This window comes from Antedon bifida, chromosome 7 (assembly GCF_963402885.1).
Source record: "Antedon bifida chromosome 7, ecAntBifi1.1, whole genome shotgun sequence".
NCBI lineage: Eukaryota > Metazoa > Echinodermata > Crinoidea > Comatulida > Antedonidae > Antedon > Antedon bifida.
Genome location: NC_136232.1, coordinates 20,586,603 through 20,605,692, shown reverse-complemented (window position 1 = coordinate 20,605,692; position 19,090 = coordinate 20,586,603). Strand labels below are relative to the sequence as shown.

Below are 19,090 nucleotides of genomic sequence, written 5' to 3'. Positions count from 1 at the left end.
TACTGCTGCACACTGTATGATGAAATTGCGGCCCGGCTCGATTCAAAGTTGACGACCGCAGGACGTAATTACTTTCGTATTTTACCATCAACCAAAGGAAAGAAGACGAAAACACATGTGTTGGTTTTTGCGATAATTTTGACATTTTAATTGCTGATTTATTGTTAGTTTCGTAAGTTAATTAGAACATTTTTTGATTGTAATATATATAATTAGCCATTATTTGAGTAGGACAACATATAAGCTTCGCAGATATAGTTCGTTAAACAAATAAAAGCAACTAGCCTACTACTAAAAAGTAAGCTTGGCGTAGGTTAGTATTATTAATTAAGGCCTAGCCTAGTAGGCTAGATAGGACTCGAGCGAGGCCTAACTAGGCTAGTCGAGCAGCAGCGTTGAATGTTGCTAGTCGGTGCTAGCTAGCCTAGATAACAAGGCCATAAGGCTAAGGACATGCAGGTTACTTACTTAGTTAGGCCTACCGGGCTAATCCTAACTAACTAGTCTTATACCTCAAAAAGCTACAGTAAGGCTAGGTAATTAATGAGGAACAGTTATTTAAATTAAGAACGATTAGCCTAATTAATTTAGTTTTACCATTCCATTATCATAATAATTTTGTTTAAAAATTATCAACACTGGACTGCTTTTCTTTATGTTATTAAATGTAAAAATTGCATACTATATTTACTTCAAAATGGTCAAAATTGGGTCCGCGAATAATATTTCAATAATTATTTTTTTTTACACATTATCTTGAAAGAGAGACACACTCAACGACAACATGGTTCGAAAAAAAGTTGATAACCGAATCCGTGTCCTAATTGAGAATGGTATAGCCCTTGGACATCGGAGCATGTTTGTGGTTGTTGGCGATAAAGGGAAAGACCAGGTAAGTGAAATAAAACTGGCATGTACTGGCATAAAATGTCGGAAAGTTTTTTGAAGGGCATCACCTGATTCTGTATATAATAATAATAATAATAACATTATGTAAATTATAATTTTATATTTAATGGTTACTCTCCAACAGAGGAACACTCACGTAACAAGAGGTTCCACACATACAAAATGTTTACAAAAATCGAGTCATCATAGTTACAATATATAGTTCACAATTACAAAACGTCAGGCAGTACAAATTCTTCAGACTTATTAACAATAAAAAATATCTAAAAATAAATTTGTTTTTAAATATGTACCATACAGTAGCTTTAATTAAAAATGATTTACTATTGTCCAAAATGGAGCAGATTGTTTTATCTTGGTATAAATCATATATGTCGTCTAGTAATATGTGATGCTTAAATTCTGTTGAACCATTAATAAAAATATCATTTTTTAAAACTTTTTTGCAGGTGGTTATTTTACACCATATGTTATCTAAAGCCTTGGTGAAAGCCAGACCAAATGTATTATGGTGCTATAAAAAAGAATTAGGATTTAGTAGGTAAGTATCAGTACAGTGTTTTCCATCTGTTTTATGTCTCATTGCTCCTGTCCAGACTTAAGCTCTGTATACACTATCACACATTATGTGACAAAAAACATGTGATGTGCCCATATATGGACATGATGTCATATCAATACCATGTTTGGGCATATCACTACTATGTTTAAGCAATTCACTACCATGTTTGGGCATATCAACCATATTTGGACACATCACATAAAGTTTGATAGTGTAACAGAGCTTAAAGTTTTATATTAACAGAGCTTTATGTGATAAACAAAATGTGATGTGCCCATATATGGACATGATGATGACATATCACTACCTTATTTTGGCATATCCATACCATATTTAGTCACATCACACTAATTTGATAGTGTAGACAGTTTTTCATGGGCACAGTTAGATCTCTTCCTTTGGAACCAAATTTGGTTAAATAACTAAGCCTCAACAGGTGCTACTGTACTTTCGCACCTAACTGGGTGCAGCGGGTAAATGTTTTAAAATTAGATTGAGGTGCGAAATCACAGTAGCGTTGATTTTACGATCTTGTAGTACATTAGTAGTATTTTGTTTTACGTTATTGATTTGTAATTTCACAATGTCACCATGTCCATTTCAGTCATCGGAAAAAGAGAATGAGACAGTTGCAGAAAAAGATAAAAAATAAATCTTTGAACCTGAATGAAGACGACCCATTTGAGCTGTTTATTGCAGCAACCAATATCAGATACTGTTACTACTCAGAAACCCACAAGATACTGGGCAATACATATGGAATGTGTGTTTTACAGGTAACTCACTAATTCATATTTAAGCCCATGGGCTTACTATATCCAAGAATCAAATCTACAATGTTCAATATCAATTATAGTATCAGTTTTTGAGATTTTAAATTGAATTACCGTATTTATTCGAATAAACGCCCCACTTTGAATAACACATCCCCCCACCCACCTCAAATAAATCCCCACCTCAACAGAACATCGTTCAGAATAAACTCCTCCTCAATAAACGCCTAAGGCCTTTATTTTTTCACTCAAAAAATGCTCTGCTACATGCATATACACACAATATTGTAATAAAACACATTTGTATTTATAGTAAAATTCATTGACTTCCATGATCTACAATTGACCAAGCATTTTTTTAAAGGATTTTGAAGCCATGACACCAAACCTCCTTGCCAGGACTATTGAGACAGTTGAGGGCGGGGGTATTGTTGTCATATTATTGCGAACGATGTCATCCCTAAAACAGCTGTACACCATGTCGATGGATGTTCACTCACGTTATCGTACAGAAGCGCATCAAGATGTGGTTGGTCGATTTAATGAAAGGTTAGTGATTTACTTGATCAAGTAAAGTGCCTTCGCAGACAACAACCCCAACCACCCTTCACCCCTAAGTGTTTTATTCAAATAACAGCTACCAGAATTCAAACTAAGGCAAAACTAACAACAGGACACAGAGCTCGCCTTGCCAAGATAGGAACTCGTAACAGTCCTTTGATCTTATGTCTGGCTGACGCATATACCAACACTTTTGTACTATGTACATATTCTCCATGGCGCACAGTGTCTGTTAAGGTGCGTGGAACTGATTGTGTCACAGCCACAGATAAACCCTTTGTCTTCGGAGCTCAGCATCCTGTTGTTAGATTACCTTGTTCAAACCTCCCATTAATAAATAGCAATGCTTGTCTATAAAAATATCATTTCCATAACTTGGCTCAAGTAGGAGGCATGTTGGGCACAATATTTTTGAGAACAGTCCATTATTATGTGGAAGAATTCATAATTTATATGAAATATTTGTTATTGTTATTTTGTAGATTTTTGTTGTCATTAGTGTCCTGTAAAGAGAGTATGGTGATTGATGACCAATTACAGATACTACCACTGTCGTCACATGTGTTAACTATCACACCTGTTCCACCTAAACCAAAGGTACAGTAATTTGGTCCTGTAATATTTTTGTTTATATTCATTGCTATGGTATTCCATGTCAAATGGATACCATTTAAGATCTGCCAAGATATTATTATTTTTTTTTGGTGGAATTCCTTTTAAATGTGAAGTTAAGAAGTATATCCCTTTTCAATATCCTATTTAAATACACCATTATTTACAATTTAAGGCCATTTTACGAGCAGGACAGTATTAAATCAAAACGTCGCACACATACGTATATTGGTTAAGAAATTATATGTTATTGTAAATAATTATCAATTTTTAGGATGAATCTTTGAGTCCTAATGACCAAGAACTTGAGAGTTTAAGGGAGTCATTGCAGGATACACAACCAGTAGGCACACTTATTAACTGCACTAAAACACTAGATCAGGTAAGCAATTGATATTGTATACATGGGTTCAAGGATGTAGCCAATCAGACGTACTGAAATGAGTCATGTGTGCACTCTTTATTTTTCACTGAAGTGCAAAAAGTGCACAGCAAAAAAACATATACACACTATACTATAGCCTTAATCTTTCTTTTTTATCTTTGGAAGGCTAAAGCCTTGTTGAAATTTGTTGAAGCTATTTCTGAGAAGACTCTGAGATCAACGGTTTGCATGACTGCTGCACGTGGTAGGGGCAAGTCGGCTGCTCTCGGGCTTGCTATGGCAACTGCTGTTGCATTCGGGTAAGTAAAATAATTAATGTCTTTATATTATGTTTGTAGCAAGAATTGTTATTACTACATGTGCTGTACATTTGAATTGTTCTGCTTAGCACTTTTATTACTTGAGCATTTTTTTTTCTATAGATATTCCAATATATTTGTGACATCGCCAAGCCCTGAAAATCTTAAAACTTTATTTGAATTTGTTTTCAAAGGCTTTGACAGTTTAGAATACCAGGTAAATGTAACGCATTGTCTTATCAACATTATTGAGCTTAATTCTCATGTTTTGCTATTATCCACAACTCTCATATAATTAATTAGAAAATTGATGGAGCATAGAATTCATTATTTATTATTTTGTGAATCTGTATTCAATTCAATATTTATTTCGACCAAAACAACAAAGTGTCATTTGGTCGAGGGACGACATAGAGATTCAAATAAGTCTGTCATTGTCGCCCCCTTCCTCATGACACATAATAATTACATAACGTATGTAAACATAGAAACTTTATTTTATAATCAATCACAAAAAATCAAAGAACATAAACTGTAATTCTAACTATGAATATTCATTAGGAACACATGGATTATGAACTCGTTCAATCAACCAATCCAGATTTCAACAAAGCAGTCGTTCGTGTCAACATCTTCAGAGAACACCGGCAGACAATCCAGTACATTCATCCGTCTGATGCTCACAAGCTAGGCCAGGCAGAGCTGGTTGTCATTGATGAGGCTGCAGCAATTCCTCTTCCTTTAGTTAAGAATCTGCTAGGCCCATATTTGGTATTCTTGTCATCAACAATCAATGGGTAATGTAATCGTCGTATAATGACAGGCCAACTCAGACAGCATCGTACGACAAGGCCCAATAAAACGTCTTAACTCGTTGATACCGTCTCGGGTGGAATTCTGACGAGACAAGTCGTCTTGGGATAGCATTGGGTAGTTTTAGGTCGTTGGGACGATTTTGTACCGACTAGACGACTCACCGAGCTTGTACATTGTACGACGCTGTCTGAGTTGGCCTTAATAAAATAGGACAGATACACATTGGAAATTAAACTTTCATTCAACATTTGTTGTTCATATCTCTTTCAACTTGATCTGTTTTCCAGAATGAGGTTTCTAGAATGAATTTCCATTGATAAACAGAATTAGGACCTTCTTATTTATTCCGGGTATCTCCCATAGTACAAAAGCCTGTCTCCTTGAGCTTGACCTAGTACAAAATGATCAATTACATTAATAAAGCCCCAGTGATCTAATGGTAGGATGTCTGCATGTCAAGCAGAAGATTCTGGGCTCGAGTTTAGGTGTTATTTTCCCACAGATTTCCTCATCTCTGTTGCCTGTCAAATTAAATATAAATGCACAAAGAAAAATTTAAAATGAATGATTTTTTATATTCATTTCTTTTAGGTATGAAGGTACAGGTAGATCATTATCTTTAAAATTGCTCCAACAGTTACGACAACAGAGCTCATCTGTAGGAGCAAACAACAAAGGAGGTGCTACCAAAAGCACAGATGCCGGGGCTTCTGCATTTGGTAAATGTTTTGGTTTTGTCATTTCATGTATTTTGTATTATACTATTATACTCTTTTCGTATTATATTATTCTACTCTTTTCGTATTACACAATTCTACGTTTTTGGTATCTAAATCAAACATCCGCTAACATGCCAGATGTTGTAGTTGAGTAAAATGAATTTATTTCCAGTCACTCTTTGATACTACAATTTGCATACTAGCTCTATCAAAGGCAACTGTTTGTATTTTGATCCTAGTCAGTCAGCAATCGAATCTATTGTACTTCTGAGACTCGGGCTAAATAAGGTTTCTGACACAGCATGTAAAGCTGATTTTCCTCTAGGCAAATTTGTTCTCACAAATCCAACATTTTGCAGTAAAAAAAAAATTGTGCTACCCTTTCCACTGTAAGAGTGAATAGCTGCGATTTTCATGATCATAGCATGTCTGCTGAGCATTTCAATTTGCACGAGTGCTCTGGTTGTGGATTTTATTTTGCTTTATTTATTATTTATTTATTTACTATTAAATTTTGCTGAAGCAAAAACTCAAGGAACTAGAATTCGTCGCAGAAAGGGATTTGAAAGATGGAAACATGAATATGTATGCGTATAAAATGACGATTTTGATTTGCGCGAACAAATTTGCCTAGTGGAAAAACGGCTTAAGAGCTAAGATTACTAGCTGTTGCTGTAATTGCATTATTTAATAATTCTTTTCTGTTTTCCTAGGCCGTGTATTGCATGAGGTTGTGTTGAATGAATCCATTAGGTACTCCCCAGGAGATGAGGTTGAAAGCTGGTTAAATTCTCTACTTTGTCTCAATGTTGCTGAGGTGCCTAGGATAGGATCTGGATGCCCTTTGCCGGATGATTGCAATTTATATCCTTTATCATTAAATCTTGAGTTTTAAGTGTTACGACCACTTTTGGCCTAGGCCGAAATACCTAAAAAGCAACAACGAGGTTTGGAACAAACAATAGCCGACACTCACACACAGAGTATTATGCAATGAGCACGAGCTCCATTTATTTCCTTTTACGGTGCACAAAATACATAACAACACAACTATAACTACGTATGATACCAAGTGGTTGGTTTGCCTAGCCATCCGTACACATCACAACTTCCCCATTCGTATCGTCCTGCCTCGCTTCCAGCACAGTTCTAACTCCAAGCGTCACCGACTGGTCCTGTCTCGTGAGTCAGTCTCTTCTTTGTATCGCACACCCAGCACAGCTTTCAAAAATACCGCGCATCACCACGCTCCATTCTGATTCGTCCACTTGACCACCGGCGACTGGATTCATTTGCATGTGACATGTGACACCTGACTCTCGTCGCACGTAACATAAGTAAATTAAAAGCTTATTATTTTGTCTGTTGATTGTTTAGCACTTAAAGGCATCCTGCATTGCGCTGTATTAAATTGAACTTTATTATTGTTATTATTATTATTTAAAGCTATGTAATTTTTTTCTACATTTGACCTTAATTTTGGTCAATAAGTCAATCAATGTTTTTAGGCTAAAATTTGAATATAGAAAGTATATTTCATCTTTTTTTTATTTTATCTTCTAAAAATGTTTCATCTGGTTTTATATTAAATGTCTGTATACAATTCCTTATGTTTAACCAGTAATTGATACGTATGTGTGACTAGATGTTAGTGGTTGCGCTGCACTACAACTAGCAAAGCTACTCCTAGCAACTACTAACATCCAGTTATTGCCAGATGAAGAATTATTGACAACGAGTCGAAACGTCGCACACGTACATATTTTATTAATGGTTTAACGTTTTTGTGAATGGAAATAAAGAAACAAACTAAACTAAACGTAAAGAATTGTATACAGATATTAATATAAAACCAGATGAAAACATTTTTCAAAGATAAAATACATTTTTTAAATGTAAAGAATTGTATAGAGATAATGTAATTTATCTTAAAGTAACCATTTTCTGTGCATGTATTTCTTAACAATATCCACATATTATGTGAATAGAGATTCATTATTTAGTTACCACAAAGGTTCTGAGGTGTTTCTTCAAAGGTTGATGTCCATCTATGTAGCAGCTCACTATAAGGTATATATGTTTCAATATGTCCATCATCCATACACAACGTTTGGCTGTCAAAGATGTGCGGTATTGTCCCCCCCCCCCCCCCCCCCTCAAAAAAAAAATCATACTTTAAATAGGCCATTTTGTAGTTTTAATCAAGTTATTCACTTCCATATAAAAAATATGAACACAAATAATGGTTTCACTTATAATAAGACAAAATAAACTGTTAAATTTAACCAAAAACCCATTGTCTGACAGACAATTTGACTATTTTTTGCTTTAAATTACAATTTTTCAGGTACTGTAAATGATTATTTTTTCAATGCAATTTTTGGTTAAATTTAATAACTATTATGTGACATTAAAGTGGCATATTCAACAACAAAATTATTTTTCAGGTGGACAATATATATATCAAACCAGTGAATTCCCTGATCAAACTAGTGTGATATGCTTAAATATGGTAGTGATTTGACATCATCATGTCCATATATGGGCACATCACATTTTTCCCATGTAGATAGTGTAGACAGAGTTAAGGTTATATAACTTGTGCATATGTTTTGTTACCGGATTATCACCTAGTCTCTTGATGCTCTATTCTAAACCCATACCTAGGTTACTCAAGCAAGGAAATTGTCCAATAAGATTTAAATAAAATGGAGCAGTGTGTTATAATATTTTTTTTTTTTTTCTATTTCTCCTTCAAACTAGAATACACCAAATGATCTGCAGTTGTTATCAGATGCCCCAGCTCATCATATCTTCTGTTTGTTAGGACCAGTAGACACTACACTCAACACGTTACCAGAGGTGCTCTGTGTAATACAGGTATGTCTAAACATATATTGATTTTCAAGAAATGTCTTTGTATACTAACAATGACAAAAAAATATTTTAATATTATTATATTCCATATATACTGTACAACAAACAATGCAAAATGGAAAATCACACTAAAAGAGGATTTTCTCCCATTTAGTGAAGAGATTTGAAGATTGTAACAGATTTTCAATGTACAAAATAACTCTAGTATTTTTTTTGTTTTCATGCTTAGGTGTGTCTTGAGGGCGAGATATCCAAAGCAACCATTATGAACAGCCTGTCTAAAGGCAAGAGAGCCTCTGGTGACTTGATTCCTTGGACGATATCACAACAGTTTCAAGATAATGAGTTTCCCAGCCTATCGGGAGCAAGGGTTATCAGGATTGCTACTCATCCAGATTACCAAGGAGTAAGGCTCTGTCTACACTATCAAACTAGTTTGACAAAAAAAGTTTGATGTTCCCAAATATGGTAGTGATATGCCCAAATATGGTATTGATATGACATCATCATGTCAATATATGGACACAACATTTTTTTGTCACATAAAATTTAATAGTTTAGACAGCTTAAGGAAAATAATTAAATTTATTTTAAAAAAAAATTAAAATTAAAAATTTACAGGCACTGTCTCGTGGCTGCACTGACATGACGTGACCCTTAGGGGAGAAGCATGTAGTTGAAATGTGTAACATAGAGTCCACAGCGCCATGAGCAATGATCCATTTGTTGTATATCGTTATGTAATCATCATTAGTATTGACAGACCTAAAGTTGAATGCCATCTTAAAAATAGATGTTACTACTATTACCGCTTAATTGCATTCAATAATTATGCTTAATTTCCAGATGGGCTACGGTCGAAGGTCATTGACCTTGCTGCAGCAATACTATGAAGGAAAGTTCCCTAGTTTGAACGAGGCAACAGAAAGTGCGAAGGATATTCGCACTGTAGAAAATGAGGTACGAACATCTAAATTTATGCAAATTTAAGATGCAAGTAAAAATAATTGTAAAAAGATTTTGGTCCATTGAACATCATACGAACAGAATGTTATATTTTTGAGATTTTACACTTTTTGTGTTGCAGGCTGTAGACTTGCTAGAAGAAGTCATTGCCCCAAGGAAGACCTTACCTCCTCTGTTGTCCAAGTTAAGTGAGAGGCCAGCTGAGCAGCTGGACTACCTTGGTGTCTCGTTTGGGCTCACGGCAGACTTGCTTAGGTAATGCTCTTCATTGCTATGCTTGTTGTGCCATAACTAACCAAATTTATTGTTATATAGTTTATTATATAATTTAATATTCTAAGAAATATTAAGAACTAAAAAAATGTTTGTTTTCTATGATAGATTCTGGAAACGATCTGGCTTTGCCCCAGTTTATTTACGACAAACACAGGTAAGTCTAAGATCTATATTAATTGGGGGCCTTTAGAATTCATTGATTGACATGATCTACAATTTACCAAGCATTTTGATACAATTTTTACTGTATTTTATCGCTTTTCGATATTAATTGTTATATTTTTTCAAATCTAGGAGGTATTTATTTTATTATACATGTTACCATATTACTCCCAAAAAAATAAACAAATAAAGGCCCACTAAAAATCCTCCTGAACAATAAAAGCCCCAGGGCGTTTATTCAAATAAATACGGTATTGAAGCAAAAGTTAACAATATTTTCAAAATAAACTGGATACTCAAAGAATTCTCAATCAAAGAAAATATTGTTTTAGTAATTAAATTCTCAATTTTCTTTTTAGAATGAATTAACTGGTGAGCATTCTTGCATTATGCTGAAGATGTTGAGTGGTGAAACAGAGAACAATGATGACTCATGGCTTATGGCATTTTACAAAGGTGAGTATATTTCTCTTAAGCATAAGAAGCATAATGCTTAATGGGCAGAATTTCTTTGCAGTTTGAAAACACTGAGAAGTTTTGGGACACATTGAGGGGACACCCCTATATTAAGGGGACACCCCTATTTTAAGGGGACACCTCTATATTAAGGGGACACCCCTATATTAAGGGGACACCCCTATATTAAGGGGACACCCCTATATTAAGGGGACACCCCTATATTAAGGGGACAGCCCTATATTAAGGGGACAGCCCTATATTAAGGGGACACCTCTATAATAAGGGGACACCTCTATAATAAGGGGACACCGCTATTTGTGAAACAAAGGGTTTTGATATGGCCAACCTCTATTTAGGAGACGCCCCTATTAATGGAAAACCCATATTAAGGGGACACCGCTATTAAGAGGACACCACTATTTGTGAATATCCTATTCGTGAAACAAAAGGTTTTAATACTACGGCCAACCTCTATTTGTGATGCAAGCAAGAGGAATGACAACACATTCAGTCCCAATTTATAACTCATTTATACAATGCAACATAAAGCACACACCTTCAGAATCCAGCAAAGTGTCCCCTTAATAAATAGGGGTTCTACTATATATGCATTGTTATAAATAAACTATACTTGCATATTACAAAAATTGATTATAACTAGATGGTAGAGAATCATCTAGGTCGTGCCCACAGATGGTTCTCGAATACACAGTAATTTCAGCGTAACAAAACTGGCGATTTCAAATGTACGTACTGCAGGACTATAATACATTGTCGTTTACAGAAACGAATAAATAGACACGATGATTTATGTAGTCAACTAAAATTAGCACCCTGGGAATTACTTCCTAAGGAGAAACTTATCACAAAATGAGTCCAAATTTTTGATTTGGACTCATTTAAAGAAACCCAATTTGTGTTTTGTATGTAACATTAGGGTTGAGGGATGGGAAAGCGGATAGGTACAAAGAGGAACAATTTTTAAATATATTCTTTATCCACTCAGTAACGAAATATTTTGTTCATCTTTTATAGGCCTATAAATAATATACCTCTAAATACAGTAAAACATTTGCGATTTAATACTTTGTTAAAACTGTCACTGTCATAATCGATTGAAATATTAAAGTACATGTCACGATTCACCACTACGACGTTTATATTTTTGGTAATTAATTAATACAAACGTTGAGAAAGAACTGTCAGTATAAAGTTTATTTGTATATAATAATGTGTTTATATATCTAACAGTAGAGCCTATCCACAATCTCAGTATAATAAAGTTTATTTGTATATATTTGTATATTACATCTAACAGTACGAACATTCACAGTAAGAAATGTTCGATTCAAATGAGGACCAACAATAGTTAATAGGTATTTACAGTATTGTCAAAGTATTGCAAGTTTATTCTCAAAGGGCCACATATTTATCTACAGTATGTGTTAAACCAAGGGCTCATAAATTTACCTACTTGTGTTGAACCAAACTCTGGCAGACTGAGAGATTGGGATGTTCCATTCATCGCAAATCAATACATTTGTATAATCGTATATTAAATCTATCAAAATAGTATTTTTTTAAGAAAATCGGCCTGTCTTCAACATTTGATGCTGTACTCTAGCTGTTCAACTGGTTTTCAGCTATTAAAAACAATTATCGTAGGAGGAGATAGGAAAATGCGAAGCCTCCTCGCATTTTTGTGGCGGGTATATTTCAAGATGGACATCCATTAGACAGTGTATACCACGATCGGAAAACACCCCTATTTGGGGCAAATCGTTGAACCTAAATTCGTTTTAATCGTCAATAACTAATTATCTAACTTAATTTAATTAGTAAACAGGGTTACATCAGGAGGTTAAAATCAGTACAGAAAGTCCGAACCAACTTTATATACCATCTTATACTTATATACCATTTTGCCCTTACGTAAATTTATATATAGATAACTTTACCTTAACTATTTGTTTTATAGATTTTAGGCGGCGTTTCTTGTCATTGCTTTCATATCAGTTTAAGACATATCAGCCAGGGTTAGCCCTGAATGTACTCCATCACAAACAGTATAAGCCAAGTGTCCAAGGTAGGTTATATATACATGTGTTATGTTAAGTTTCATTTTGGCTTTTGAAATCTGTTTAAATCTACATTATATAATATAAATAGACCCAATCCACTAGAGCTTGGTTTCCACTAGGCACGCAACGTAAGAAAATGCCCTTCTAATAATTGTGTTTCACCTAGAGTACTTGACTATGCGATGTAATATGTTTCTTCTGCGTTCTTGCGTTGTTGCCTGGAATAAAACTGATTTGACACATGTTGCGTCGATACGTCGTTGCGTCCTAGCGGCAACCACGCTTTAGTTGTCTAATTTACATAATAAATATAATATAATATAATTTTTTTATTAGCATTAACAGCAAGGGAGTTGGAGATGCACTTTACTAAGTACGACCTGAACCGTCTTGACCTTTACACTCGTAACATGGTGGACTACCATCTCATCATGGACATTCTACCAGGAGTGGCCAGACTTGTGTTTCTTAACAGGATGGACATGCATTTGTCCGCAGTGCAATCGGTCAGTTCAATTATTTTTATATGTTTTTTTTATAGTTAAGAAAGAATTTAGGAAGCTGAACATTTTTAAAATACATTTATTCTAGACTATTCATTTATTAAGATTTAATTTATTAGAATAAACGCCCCGCCACATATATACACACACAAATTTCTATTTTTAGTAGAATTCATTAATTTAAATGATCTATAGTTTACCAAGCTTTTTAATACAATTTTTACTGTATTTTATCACTTCTTGATATTAATTGTGTTTTTTCATATCTAGGGGTATTTATTTGATTATACATGTTACCATATTACACCCAAAAAATAAGCGCCTCCCCTGAATAAATGCCTCCCTCAGATAAACTCCCCCTAAAAGCCATAGAATTAATACGGTATATTAAAAGTTTATTATGGTTTTTTTTTTCTAGGCCATACTCCTTGGAATGGGTCTCCAACACAAAACAGTAGATGATCTTCAGAAAGAATTGGATTTGCCTAGTTCACAAATCCTAGGTCTGTTCATCCGTATTATGAAGAAGATAGTGCAACACCTCAATGGCATCCAGGAGAAGGCAGTGGAGGAAAATATGGCTGAGGCAAAGGAAGTGATCATGGAGCCTACCAGACAAACAATGGACGAAGAAATGGCAAGTGAACATGATTTGATCATTATTTTTATATTATGTGTATTTGTTTATATTTCTTTTATTCCAGTCCACTCACTTAGCGCTTGTCTGCTTCATTATTCTCTATTTTGTCCAAGTACTCTCACTTGCACTGATGAATGGCTAGTGTTTTTTCCTTATATTATTTTGTATCTCCATTTAGATCCAGCAACTGATACCCACAGCATTGTCATTTTTTCATTCATTTGCCTTTGGATTTATATCATATATTATAATTACTTTAAATGTATTACCTAATTAACAAAATGCAGTATGCAATGCGAATTTAACTGTTTCTATAGGCCTTATAGGTTTTTAAAAATTATTTAAACTAGTATATTATCTGCCACTCCTATCTTGAATCAAACATCAAAAACTAGAACATTCAAATTAGGAGCTCTGATTTTGACTGTGGTATCGGAGCAGTTAGATGCACAGCATGTAGTACTATATGCTACAACCGTGTGTATTTCTTTCCTTTTTTAAACTTATGTCACTGTACACCTCACTTTACTAGTGTTTTTATCCACCATGAAAGCCTCCAACCCGTATTGTATTAACTGATTATTTATAACGTCAGGTAAATAAAATAATCGTTATTTACTATTACTATTACGGTTGAGATATAATTAACTATTATATTTTATGATTATTTATAATATAGTAGGCTTTAGTATGAATCTGAATTGCTTTATTAGTTACTTCTGTCTAAAGTTCCGTCTACACTTTCAAACTTTATGTAACAAAAAAATGTGGTGTGCCCATATATGGACATGATGACATCATATCACTATTATATTTGGTCATATCACACTTTTTGTCAAACTAGTTTGATAGTGTAGACAGAGTTTAAGATAGTGCAATAGCTTACTTTTTTTGAATTAGGAAGTCAGAACCATTTAGATTGCTTCCTAAAAACTTATATGAATTATGGAACACAGTTGTTCTTTATCACCACATTCTATTGTAAGGTTAAAGGTCATACATTTCATGTTGTGTTCTAGTTTGTGGATTCAGTGAAGCATAACATGCTACATAGACTTTGTAGTGAATGTTATTCTATCGATTTACTTTATTTTGTTGTCTGATCATATATTTGTGTAAAGCATGTGTTTTAATAATATTTTGGTTTCATTTTAAATGTATTTCATTTCATATTCCTCTACATTTAGATGTTTGTAATTCTGTTTGAATAAGGAACTAGGAACTAGTAGCTACCTTCACAGACATACATTTAGTAATTACTAATAGTAATACTATTGTATCTTAGAGGTTATTAAAACTGTTTTGTTTAACATTCCTAAATTTCATGGATCATTTTGAGAACACTCCTAAAGACATTAATAAACAATGATACAAAAATAAATAAAATTATTTATTCTGTAATTTAATTGATTTTCAGTATTGTACATCCATTAAACATACATAAGTCATGGGTAATGAACTATATAGTTGTCAACATTTTACTATCTCATTTTGGGTTTTTCCCATCTCATTAATATTCATGCTTTTATGATCACATGTTCCATCAATCATAATTTTTGTTTTTTTAACTCTTTTTGGCTCCCAATTAAAAAAAAGATTCATACATATGTTAAATTTAACAATAGGAATTAAATGTTTGCATTGTGTTTTGTGTTTGTGATTGAATAGGTGGTATAACATTAGTTTATAGCAGTTGGTAATTATGATGTGTACTTATAGCAATCTGTGTGTTATACTTTGATTGGGTGGGCTTTATGGAAACGCCAGTTTATTTAATCTGTCTATTAATTATTATCACACATGCACTACAAAAATACAAAAAAAAAAAAAAGCATCGCAAATAAGCATCGCAAAAACCAAAAAAAAAAAAAAAAACCCACATAAAATACAAAAAAAAAAAAAGTTTAGAAAAAACCAAAAAAAAAGAAAATTAGTGTAATGTGTTTGTTTCAATTTATTTCAGTTAATTTCATTACAGGACGAGTGATCATTATCGTACCTTTCATTGGCCTTTCCATATAGACTGCTTTTTTAGGTAGGAATTGTCTTCCCCATTCTTCACATGAAAATCAGTGTATTTCATCCAAATATTACTATTTTCTCAGCACTTTAAAGCTAATATAATTTCTAGTGTTCTGCAAGCATTTCGTTCAATATTAAATTTGCTTTTTAATTAAATAAATGTCTGGCCCACATAAGACATCCCCGGCCCACAACAGGAATAAATGGCACAAAATAGTAGAATGCAATGTGCTATATCTAACCACCATGAAGCGTATTGGAATAGATGTCGTATCGGTATTAATTTTAGTATCAATAATTCATTCACCATTTCAAAAAGTGTGTGTGTGAAAACATGTTATAATTCGAGAGATCAAACCGTGTTACAACTTTAACAGTGTGAAAAGGGTATAAGTCTTGAATTATTATTATTGTTTAGATAAATAAACTTGAAAAGTTTATTTATTGTTATGCTGTACCTGCCAGTAACTATATTAACAAAATTTTACTTATTATAATTCTTAGAATATGGAATTATTTATTCTGTAAAATTGATTTTCAGTATTGTACGTCCATTACATACATAAGTCATGGGTAACTGAACACCACAGTTGTCAACATTCACTATTTCATTTTGGGTTTTTCCCATCTCATCAATATTCATGCTTTTATGATCACATGTTCCATTCATAGAAATAGTAATAATTTGTTGTTTTTAACTATTTTTAGCTCTCAGTGTTAAAAGCAAATGCATACATTTGTTAAATTTAACAATAGGAATTCAATGTTTGCATTGTGTTTTTTGTTTGTGATTGAATAGGCAGTATAACATTTAGTTTATAGCAGTTGGTATTTATAATGTGTACTTATAGCAATCTGCCAATTCTACGTTGATTGGGTGGGCTTTATGGAAACGCCAGTTTATTATTGAATGTTTATTGTTGGCTGTTTATTGTTGATTAGTTAGCGCTACCAAAAATCCAAAAAAAAGCACATATATATCAAAACCACATAAAATTACAAAAAAAGCAGGAAAAAATATTACAAAAAGCAAAAAAAAAAATAAAAAAGTAGTGTTAAATGTTTAATTTCATTTCTAACCAGGGCGAGTGATTATCGTACCTGTCATTGGCCTTTCCATATAGACTGCTCTTTTGAGAAAAAAATCTCCCCCCTTTCTACTTGATATGCTAAGTATTTGATATCTATATAAGATACACACATGCAAACCAGATTGATACTTTTAAGCATAAATCAATATAACGATTCTATCAAGAAGTTCTACCAGATATCAAGTTAGAATTGAAATTTATACTAAAATTAGTAACTGACTATTTTTTTTTCAACTATAGGAAGAGGCTGCAATTGAGATTGAAAGTAAACAGAAGAAGGAACTTGAACAACTTAAATCATTGGATCTTAGCCAGTAAGTAATGAATACATATAGATTTATTGGTTTTGGCTTCTCTCATGCTTAAGCTCTGTCTAAACTATCAAACTTTATGTGCAAAAAAAAATGTGCCCATGGACATATCACTACCATATTTAGGAATATAACTATCATATTTGGGCACATCAAAGTTTGATAGTGTAGACAGAGCTTTCGGGGGGTTGAACGACGTCGCCTTAAGTGACGTTTTACAAATATTATAAATTGTTTCATAAAATCTCTCCCTAACTGCACTTCAGCAATCACAACGTATTTGTTTGTTTGTTTGTTTCATTCGGTACTCAATACAACAAAATTACCAGGATGACCCATAAAGCTGAAACAGCTTAATTCCAATGGGGCCCTTTAAACAAGCAAGTTAGATAATAATGTGTACATTATAAATGCATATTAATACAATAAACAGAAACATCCATATACAAAATACAATCATCATCAGCATGGTTAATGCACAATACCAAAGTGAACCTTTAACGCACGTTTATATTCAATTAATTTTTGTATACTCTTGATATCGGAAGGTAGATCATTCCAGTCTTTAATAGCATTATAATAAAATGTTTTAGAGGCTTGGCCTTTAATATTTGGAATTACAAAGTTTACATTGGATTTCCTTGTACTATGAGTGTGCCGTTCAGAAATCTTTGTAAAATGTTCATTAAGATAAGTAGTGTCAATATCGTGGTATATTTTGAAAGCGTGGATTAGTCTAATATACTTAACTCTATCATTAGAATGCGTATAGCGCCATCTTTCTATAACACATGCATTTGTAAGCAAATTGGGTCGGCTGCTTGGTATGTAGATGGCAGCCTTTAATCAGTAGTGACATACAATTTGTTCTGTTTAAATGTTTGATTCATTATATTATAATATAAATATACTTTGCCTCTAATTGTGTGTTTAGTGATAAAGCTATTGGCTGTACCTTTAACCAGAAATTATCAAGGTATGATTATTATTATACCTTGGTAGTCTCTATAAATATATATATTTTTGAGTTTCTAATGCAGCTATCAATAATATATTTTATCAACCTGTCACAAGATAGCAGTATTGTATAAAGTTTATTATATAATTCTAGATATGTTATCAAGGGGCAGGAAAATGAGTGGACATCTGCTCTAAAATCTGGAACTAAAAAAAGTGTGATCAGCATTAAAAGGTAAGTAACTGAATTTTTTTTAACTGGTTCACAATTTAGATGACTCACAATAATAATAATGTATAATATATATAATAATATAAATTTTCCTGAAAAGAACCTAGGCCTGAAAATTTTAATTTGCCTTCAATTTCAGTCCTGGCAATGGAGACCAAAAGAGAACAAAAAAGATGAGCATACCAGATAAAAATCCAAATGAAAAACCAAAGAAGATGAAACTTTCTAAAGCAGCAAAAGCACGATGAAAGAGATTATTACATTCTAAAACTTACGGTTAAAGCATATGTTGATTGAAGGTAGGGCCCACCTACCCAGGACTAGCTCTAAATGTCTAAAATATATAATTCAAAAGATAGAACACTACTACTAAAACTTGGCATGTGTTGATCAAAGGTAGTGCCCACCTATCCAGGGCTAGCCCTACTTTTCTCCAAAATATAATTCAAAAGATAGAACACTACAGGTCTATTAGGTCCTTAGCAGCATCATGAGGGGTGTGATGCAATCTATCTTTCAGTCTCACTATCGTTTTGGGACAGTATAGAAAAGATGAATTTTAAATCGATTAATTCAGTCCGAGAACAGTGTACTTGTATACAGAACTTTGCAAAGTCTGTATGAAGTTATCCTAGAAGTAACATTATTATACTATACAGTGACATATTAATTATAATTATGGTCAAGATAATTTTAGCGTTTGTCAGGGGATATGTATAAAGTCAATAAAAACAACAATAACAATTTCCGATAGAGAGTACGTTTATTGTAAATAATGAATAGAAAAATAGCGTTTCGATTCCATCATGGGGTCATTCTCAAGTCCATCATGGGGTCATTCTCAAGTCCATCATGGGGTCAATCTCAAGTCCATCAA

The 19,090-nt window shown here is 33.3% G+C and overlaps 1 protein-coding gene across 4 annotated transcripts; it reads left to right on the top strand.

Moving 5' to 3' along the window:
* Positions 1–57: 57 nt before the first annotated feature.
* On the top strand, positions 58–18,957 carry LOC144848466 (RNA cytidine acetyltransferase-like). 4 transcript variants are annotated; one of them, XM_078705213.1, is made up of 25 exons: positions 58–172; positions 764–892; positions 1,359–1,450; positions 2,076–2,247; positions 2,609–2,793; positions 3,288–3,402; positions 3,692–3,799; positions 3,968–4,101; positions 4,225–4,318; positions 4,663–4,898; positions 5,509–5,636; positions 6,350–6,504; positions 7,614–7,706; positions 8,400–8,516; positions 8,743–8,919; positions 9,360–9,473; positions 9,601–9,734; positions 9,861–9,909; positions 10,277–10,373; positions 12,355–12,462; positions 12,794–12,963; positions 13,379–13,597; positions 16,954–17,027; positions 18,136–18,216; positions 18,353–18,957. In XM_078705213.1, exons 2-25 carry the CDS (start codon positions 785–787, stop codon positions 18,459–18,461), a joined length of 3,069 nt encoding a protein of 1,022 aa, XP_078561339.1. In that variant the 5' UTR covers positions 58–172; positions 764–784; the 3' UTR covers positions 18,462–18,957. The 4 variants fall into 4 exon arrangements, with proteins under 4 accessions (XP_078561339.1, XP_078561338.1, XP_078561341.1 ...); XM_078705212.1 differs by having other exon boundaries at positions 79–172; positions 753–892; XM_078705215.1 differs by having other exon boundaries at positions 79–172; positions 753–892; positions 13,379–13,601; positions 16,958–17,027.
* Positions 18,958–19,090: the final 133 nt, after the last annotated feature.

What these genes read in the sequence shown, in the direction of transcription:
- LOC144848466 (XM_078705213.1), top strand. Translation starts at nt 785, where the DNA reads ATGGTTCGAAAAAAAGTTGATAACCGAATCCGTGTCCTAATTGAGAAT. An exon ending in CTCATCCAGATTACCAAGGA is followed by an intron (nt 8,920 to 9,359) that starts GTAAGGCTCTGT and finishes CTTAATTTCCAG; the next exon opens with ATGGGCTACGGTCGAAGGTC. An exon ending in ATTTGTCCGCAGTGCAATCG is followed by an intron (nt 12,964 to 13,378) that starts GTCAGTTCAATT and finishes TTTTTTTTCTAG; the next exon opens with GCCATACTCCTTGGAATGGG.